We start from the raw sequence: 7686 nt of genomic DNA on the forward strand, positions 1-7686 counted from the left end.
ATTTGGGTGAGAAGTTGGATTTTGACCATGCATTGGGATTAAGATATGGGTCCACAGGTCCATTTTGGATCTAGTGTCAGAGTTTGAATTTGGATATGTATCTAGAGGGCTCTTTTGGATTTAAGGTCAAAATTTGGATTTGGACATGGATATGAAAGTCTGTTTTGGATCTAGGGTCAAGATTCAGAATTGGATATGGATCTAAAGGTTTATTTTGGGGTGAACATGGGCCCAAGGTCCAAAATTAGATCAGAATTGCCTAAAAATAATTGAAATTACTGAAATCATGTTTGAAAACATGGAGTATAATCTTTTGAAAAAATTTTGGGTGATAACAAGTAGATCCTTGCATAGAAAAAAGCTCTTTACCAATACTTGGGACAAAACTCTTTACCAATACGGTGGTGAGCCTGTGAGGAGCCTAGAAGGGTGGTCGTTTGGTCGACAGAAGAGGAAAGACGGAGACAGAGAGCAGTTGGAAAGACGGAAAACCGAAGGCGAAGGGTGGTCGTTTGGTCGACGAAAGAGGGAAGACGGGAAGAGAGAGAGCAGTTGGAACGATGAAAGATCGAAGGCGAAGGGTGGTCTCAAGTCTGGTCATCATGGTCGACAGAAGAGCGAAAACGGGAAGTGAGAGAGCAGACGGGAAGAGAGAGAGGCAGCGCCGCAGAGAGCAGTAGGAAAGACGGAGGAAGAGTGAAGATTGAAAGCGAAGAGAAGACCTCGGTAAATAGTTTTTACCCTAAACCGGTGAACCAGTTTCACGAACCGGTTTATTCAATTCAACTGGTTATATAACGAGTCGAGTCAAGTTTAAAGGAGTCTAGTTCTTTATACTCGAACTCGACTCGTTTATGGTTTCGAGTTTAACTATGAACTCGAACTCGGCTCATTTATAAATGAGTTGAGCTCTAGCCAAGCTTTTTCGAGCACGTTCAAGTCGAGCCCAAGTTGGCTTGACTTGTTGTGCAGCCCTAGTTTTATTGCCGTGATATACTTTAAAGGTTTAAGGTTTACTTCCATTGACATAATTATCAGGCTAGATTATAAGGCACAGGAAACTGCTTGAATTGAGAAGATCATACAGTGTAATTGGTGGAATTTAACTTGATACTGAGTAAGTATTGAAAAGAGCTGGGAGCAGGAAACGCAAGAAAAGAAAAGCTTGGAAACTTATCTCCAACAATCTTCCATTGTTGTTGCCTCGATTTGAGACTTCTGTTGCCATGACAATTGACATTAAGAAGGACACGCTCCTAAATGTTAGCTATCAAATATTTGAAGGAGTCCGATCGGTAAGTATGACTCATCAGTGGTGATAAAAATTCATGGCACATTTAGCGGAGGAAGCAGGATTTTTTCTTAGGGGGTCAAATTGTATTTTTCCAAAATTTTATAGGAGCCAAGCTATAATTTTTTTTTTAAATTTTTTTTTTATAGAGGCCGAACTAAAATTGTTAAAACTTATAACAAGGATTTCCTTTTGCTTAAATCTCCTTGGTTCCACCTCTGGACATGCTCAATGATAAGCATATCAGGATCAGTGGGGGCGCACACGTGGTCCTATCTTAATTTATTGGATCTACATCCGTGACCACAGGCACGGTCTACTTTGTCTACGTTCAACCAGTGACAGTGAGTACTGTGATGTATTTAAATACTCACGGGCTTACATCGATGAACTGCTAACCGTGATGGACATTGCAACCCACATAGTTTGTAGAAATATAAAATATTTGCAGAAAATGTTGAACTCGTTCCAACAGACTGAAAAATTTCCATTATTTTCAATGCGGTTGCTTTTATCAACTGTTTCTCTTGATGTCCTGGTTCCCCGGAATCGGTCTTGGAGTTGCAGATTCAATGACTTTTTCTTTTTTAATACCATCCTCTGCTGTAGAATGTCGTTAGTGTGCAGCTTCTAGAAGATGGCCCCCACCACCATGTTGTCAGGAAGAGCGGCAGTCCTCCTGGATGATTGGGCGTTGTCTTTTCTTCCTATCCCCTTCACCCGTTCAAGAGCCTCACCTGCCAAGAAGCTCTTTTTCGTCTGTTCAATCCTTCCTCCCTCGCTTACCGGCCCATATCGGTTCTCTTCCGCTTCTTGCTATCGCTCTTCCCAGGTAGTAAATCTTCATAACCATCTTGGGCAATATGGATTTTGAGCCATGCGACAAAACCTCCCAAAAGCACAGTTGTGAACTACCATCAATTCGGCGTTCCTTTGTTCTTTCTAGTGCTCTTTATTCCTGCTGTTATGTTTCTCATTTTCTTTTCCTAAATCTCAAGAGAAACGAAAGTGAGGATGATGTTGCAGCAGGTTCTTGGGGATTCATTCTGATCTCCAACCGCTTGATCCATCAACATGATTATTTCTTGCTCTGGCGTTTTTATTTTTCATGCAACTGATAATTTCAGAAGTTGGTTGTTTAAACTTTGAACACTTGGATCTTCCATGGTTTATAACTGATATGTCCTGTAGAGGTTCAATAGCGCTATAGTCGATTGCTCATCGAAGTACTTGAGATCGATCTCGACAGTCTGTAAGCAATCCAGCATGGGGAGCGCATGAATCGATATCTTCTGTGCTCTGCTTTGGGGTATTCGAAAATTTCAGACCAGAAAATTTTGCATGCCGTTTGATGACATTCGGGGTTCGTTTTGACAGCAATTATGAATTATGAGGAGTACTATCCCGATTGTAAAAATGGTAGATTTTGGGTTTTCCGAACTTGTGTCTGATATTATCCCCTTTCCTTCCTTTCTCGATGGCATAAAGTAGACAAAGAAGTCCCATCAAATTGAACCTTCCTATGGTTGGATTACGCCTTATGCTTGTGTTTATGGGGAGACGATCATTGTTGATTCTTGGAAGACATCATTCTACATAGCAAGGTTAAGACTTCTAGTCTTACGGAGGAAGTGAAATATCTAGGCTTGATGTTTGAGAAGCTCATTGATTTCAAGTCGTGCATTATTGTTTACAACCATTTTCCGAGTTTGTGTCTCCATGTTCTCTTGTATTAATTTTGCTGTTTTCATGCCTGTTGTCTTCCTGAAATTCAGTTCTCTTATAGAAGTAGGAGCGGAATGGCTCGGACAGCAATGGACGAGACAACAGATTCTGGTGCGTTCAACCGATCACCTTCGACATTCCGTAATTTCATTTCTAGAGACAAGTCCTCTCAGTTTCCTGCAGAACCGGGAAGATATCATCTATACATATCATATGCATGTCCATGGGCATCTAGGTGCCTTTCTTTTTTGAAGCTCAAAAAGCTTGAGAAGGCTATTAGTTTCTCGGTATGTACTGTTACAATTTGTTCGTCGTTGTATGTTGCTCTTCTGGCTCTGGTTTGTCAGTTGACTTTTTGCAGGTAGTCAAATCTAAATTTGAGAGGACTAAGGAGAGTGATGAGCATATGGGGTGGGTCTTCCCTACTTCTGGTTCTGAAGAACCAGGAGCTGAACCAGACCCTCTAAATGGGGCCAAAAGCATTAGGGAATTGTATGAGATAGCTAGCAGCAACTATGGCGGAAAGTTTACGGTACCGGTGTGTATACTGTATAGCAGCTTTTTTGTCTATTCTGCAGTCTTTCTGTTATTCTATGGCTTCATTATTCATTTGATAACTTTATGTCACAGGTTCTTTGGGATAAGAAACTTGGAACAATTGTGAACAACGAGAGTTCAGAGATAATAAGAATGTTAAACACTGAATTCAATGAATTTGCTGAAAATGCTACTCTTGACCTCTATCCTTCTCATTTGCAACCCAAGATTGAAGAGGTCAACAAATGGGTGTACGATGCTATTAATAATGGGGTATACAAATGTGGTTTTGCAAAAAAACAGGGTCCTTATGAAGAGGTAATTCCAAATTGAATTATGCATACGATGTTCTTCCTGAATTCCAATGTTGTTTCAATGAATGTTGCTATGTTTAGTTGTATTTTCTGAAAATTGTATTGTAAACAATATATTTTCTCTTAAATGCAGGCTGTTGAAACCTTATATACAGCACTAAATAAATGTGAGGATATTCTAAGTAAGCAGCGGTATATATGTGGAGATACTCTGACTGAAGCTGACATAAGATTGTTTGTCACTCTTATTAGGTTTGACGAGGTATTGTGTTCCCAGGCAAATAAACCTTAGATGCGCTTGTGTGAAATTTATTTTCATCTTATGAAGTGCTTGTTCTGCTTCAAACATTTTATAGCCTAAAAGTTACATTATAATTGGAAAGTGAAGCATATTCTGTAGATAGTTGTCCCATGCATGCTGGCCAACATGTAAGGCTCAACTGATGCACTAAATATTGCTCCAGAAACTTGATATTATTCCTACTTGATGTTAGATAGTGCTCATTGTATCATTTACTGCCCAACTTGTTGCTAACAGCTTGGACAGCTTTTTGCTTTTCTACTCTTTGCCTGTTTCATTGTACTTGTGAATCTCAGGGTTCTTATTGTTTCTAAATGTTCATGATCACTTTCTTTGTTCAATTCTGTAATTGTTGTTGTTGTTAAGGGAATTCTTTGATATGATAAGACATTTAAAGTTGCACAATGTCCAATTCATTGGGGGAGGCTAAACTCCATGAGTTTCCTATTGGGCTTAACTAAGTTTACATCCATCTGGTCAATGATTTTAGTGGTGGGTACTGACAAAAATAAAATATTTATAGTTGATCATGGTCCATCTCCCAGTTTATTTTCTCAAACAAGGTTTCTCAGAAAACCTATCATGCAAACCTCGAAATTGCAGCATTGTTAAATTTTTACCATTTTTTCGAAAGCAATTTACTGCAATGATATTGGATATGATGTAAAAGAAAAAATGTATATTATGTACTATTTACGGCAATGATATTGGATATGATGTAAAAGAAAAAATGTATATTATGTACTATGTAGTTATGATGAACCGCCAATTGGACAAGCAGTATACAGGGTCATGTTCAAGGTATCAATTGAACTGTGATCAAGTTCTATTTCGTGGACATGAGCATCAATATGCTCTATGTGATACCTGAAACCTTAAGTAACAATTTACAGGTTGCTTTCGGAAGTAACAATCTCTAGTTTCTGTATTATCTAGCTTCAGAAGGATTTATATCCTCATGGCAGAGGTTCTCAAAAACCTGAATGTTGTTTGCAGTTGAAAGTTGCGTCAATTTAGTGCATTTATGAATTTGAAACCTAAAAGCGGGTCATTATCAAACAGAACGCATCATGGTTCCTGATGGGAAGCCTGACATGCATTTCAGGTCCTGATGTTTCCCTTTGTGCACACTAGCTTGACTGGAAGGTGTTTGGCTCCTTGTTGGCATGTAACCACAAGAAAATTCTTATATATGAGGCCAAGATTGTTAACATGGTTAAATTTTTTCTGAGGAGCCATTTTTTCAGCTGCATTCTTGTGGCGAGATCTAAAGGATTGTGACATCATGAGGTAGCCTTTCTCAGATCACAGTTCCATGGAATAGCACCTGGTGGCTAAAATCTCCTGAGTTTGGAATGCCTGCAAACATATTTCCTGATTCAATATCAGGAAAAGGTGTTTGGCTGCAAATGCATGTCAATTTCAGGAACAAGCTGAAATAGGATACCATGACATTTGATGTTTTCTATATTATGATTATTTCTGAAGATAAATAACTCTATTGGTGATTGTTATCCTACTATTTCAGGTTTATGTTGTCCATTTCAAGTGCAATAAGAAGGTCTTACGTGAATATCCAAATCTGTTCAATTACACAAAAGATATCTTCCAGATATCAGGGATGAAGGAGACTGTGAACATGGGACACATCAAGCGCCATTACTATGGAAGTCACCCTTCAATCAATCCATTTGGAATCATCCCTGTTGGTCCCAACGTCGATTATTCTGCTCCTCATGATAGGGACAGATTTCCTTGTTAGGTCACATTTGGAGGCTATATTTAAAGCACTACTAGTCTGCTAAGGTAATCTTTGTGACATTTGCTTACAATATGTTGAATAAGCTGCTCTTATGTACTTCTTACATGGTCAAATTTGCAAAAGTTTCCAACTTTGGGACCAATTGTGCTGAGATGTTCAGAAACTAACTGTTGTATAAATGCTATTTCCTTGAATAAATCACACACTCCTCCCCGGTATGAAATTTGATGTTTTAATTGAACAAAGTTGTTTTTGTCCAGAGAGCACATCAAGTGAAAGGGAAAACAAGGTCATACGCTAAAGTTATACTTCAAAACAAACAGCTGCATTTGAGCCCACATTATTGTAGGTGCAGCAATCGACAGTTTGTTTTTTCTTTTTTTTTCCCTGTTAAATCATTGATCAAACCATTGCTTGTTAACCGTTAATCCTGTTGGCTGTGAAAAATTTTGCAATCTCATGCTTATCTGAAAAATTGTATCTGCACCCACACTTGCACCTGTGTGACATAGGTCATACATGTTCATGCAAGCATGCATCTTGTTAGTGCAGAATCTGCATATGAATTGAGATTCATGATTGTTGAGTTGTGCTTTAGTTGGATGAAACTCAGTTGTTCATGATCATTTGGCATGCCTGATCAAATGGCTTTCTTTGAATATAAAATTCAAAGTTATTGATAGAAGGTGCTATGGTCCTTTCAATTTTCAAATGATTGAATCTTCTCAAGATGCATTTATTTTGTTGTTAGCACTCATGTCCTTGTTCAACTTGAGGGTTTCAACTTTCAAGCCGACCAACCCAATGTGACCGACGAAAAATCCTTCCAAGATTCCATTTCACAAGAGAAACCACTTATAGTAACAAATTGAAAATCTTGATACATGTCTTTGGTTTGTAAAATATGAGAACAAGAAGACTCGATTTGGCTCATCAAAATGTGGGCCAACACTTTTGAGAAATGTGGGGTAGCTAGACCAATGACTCACTATTCCATGGTGACTTTGATATAACATATTAACTATCTGAGCTTCAAATTGATCATCTAACATGACGTCATTGACGTGTCATATGTGTAGCCAAATAAGAAGTTGGTGCTTGTATTCGCCTTTCATATAGTTCTATGAAATTTTAGAAAATAAACAGATTCCCTAAAGCCAAGTTGTATCTATATCATAGCCACTTATGTTTTCAAAATTATTGTGATACTAGTGAAAAAATGAAAAAACGAAAAACCAGGAAAAATGCATGAAAATTTGAAAAAAAAACGTTAACAAATCAATCTGTGTTTTTATTGCGATTTTATTGTGTTTTTTTTGGCAAATTTTTAATTTTTTTCAACTTTTGTTTCATTGCTTTATTTCTTCTTAAACATGACCTCTTAGATGCAATATGATGCTTATTACTTTATTACTTTTATGATTTAATTAGATTTTTTATATCTCCTTATTAGTTTCTCATTTACTTTATTTTTTAATATTTTGAATTTTTTAATTTTAAAATATATCTAAGCTTCTCCCGAGAATTTCAACTATACAGGAAATTAAGAAAAACCTTGCTGATAAAAACCTCATAATGGTATTTGTGGCTATGAGTCAGATTCAAACAGGATAATATATGCCTTAATATGTGGGATTCAAATATTCTTCTACTCAGCTTGGTACTATACGCGTTGTGCTTACTATTGCTCTTTCTCATCAATGGGATATTCGTCAATTAGATATTAAAACACCCATTTCAACATGACCATTTGGAT

General features: G+C 37.5%; 1 protein-coding gene across 4 annotated transcripts; it reads left to right on the forward strand.

Moving 5' to 3' along the window:
* The first annotated feature begins 1912 nt into the window (after nt 1–1912).
* On the forward strand, nt 1913–6429 carry LOC116257804 (uncharacterized). Of its 4 annotated transcripts, none has more exons than XR_004173472.2 (7): nt 1913–2123; nt 3067–3303; nt 3378–3554; nt 3647–3871; nt 4001–4129; nt 5274–5458; nt 5697–5835. XR_004173472.2 is itself a non-coding variant. In XM_031634793.2 (7 exons), the coding sequence occupies exons 1-6, from the start codon at nt 1929–1931 to the stop codon at nt 5928–5930; spliced, it is 1197 nt and encodes a 398-aa protein (XP_031490653.1). In that variant the 5' UTR covers nt 1918–1928; the 3' UTR covers nt 5931–5974; nt 6191–6429. The 4 variants fall into 4 exon arrangements, 3 of the variants coding, with proteins under 3 accessions (XP_031490653.1, XP_031490652.1, XP_031490654.1); XM_031634793.2 differs by lacking the exon at nt 5274–5458 and adding an exon at nt 6191–6429 and having other exon boundaries at nt 1918–2123; nt 5697–5974; XM_031634792.2 differs by lacking the exon at nt 5274–5458 and having other exon boundaries at nt 1918–2123; nt 5697–6153.
* The last annotated feature ends 1257 nt before the right edge of the window (nt 6430–7686 follow it).

This window comes from Nymphaea colorata, chromosome 7 (assembly GCF_008831285.2).
Source record: "Nymphaea colorata isolate Beijing-Zhang1983 chromosome 7, ASM883128v2, whole genome shotgun sequence".
Classification (NCBI taxonomy): Eukaryota; Viridiplantae; Streptophyta; class Magnoliopsida; order Nymphaeales; family Nymphaeaceae; genus Nymphaea; species Nymphaea colorata.

Bases quoted from the DNA above. Each gene is read 5' to 3' on its own strand.
- LOC116257804 (XM_031634793.2), top strand. From the start codon at position 1,929: ATGGCCCCCACCACCATGTTGTCAGGAAGAGCGGCAGTCCTCCTGGAT. The intron at 2,124-3,066 runs GTAGTAAATCTT...CCTGAAATTCAG, and splicing joins CTTGCTATCGCTCTTCCCAG to TTCTCTTATAGAAGTAGGAG. The intron at 3,872-4,000 runs GTAATTCCAAAT...TCTTAAATGCAG, and splicing joins AACAGGGTCCTTATGAAGAG to GCTGTTGAAACCTTATATAC.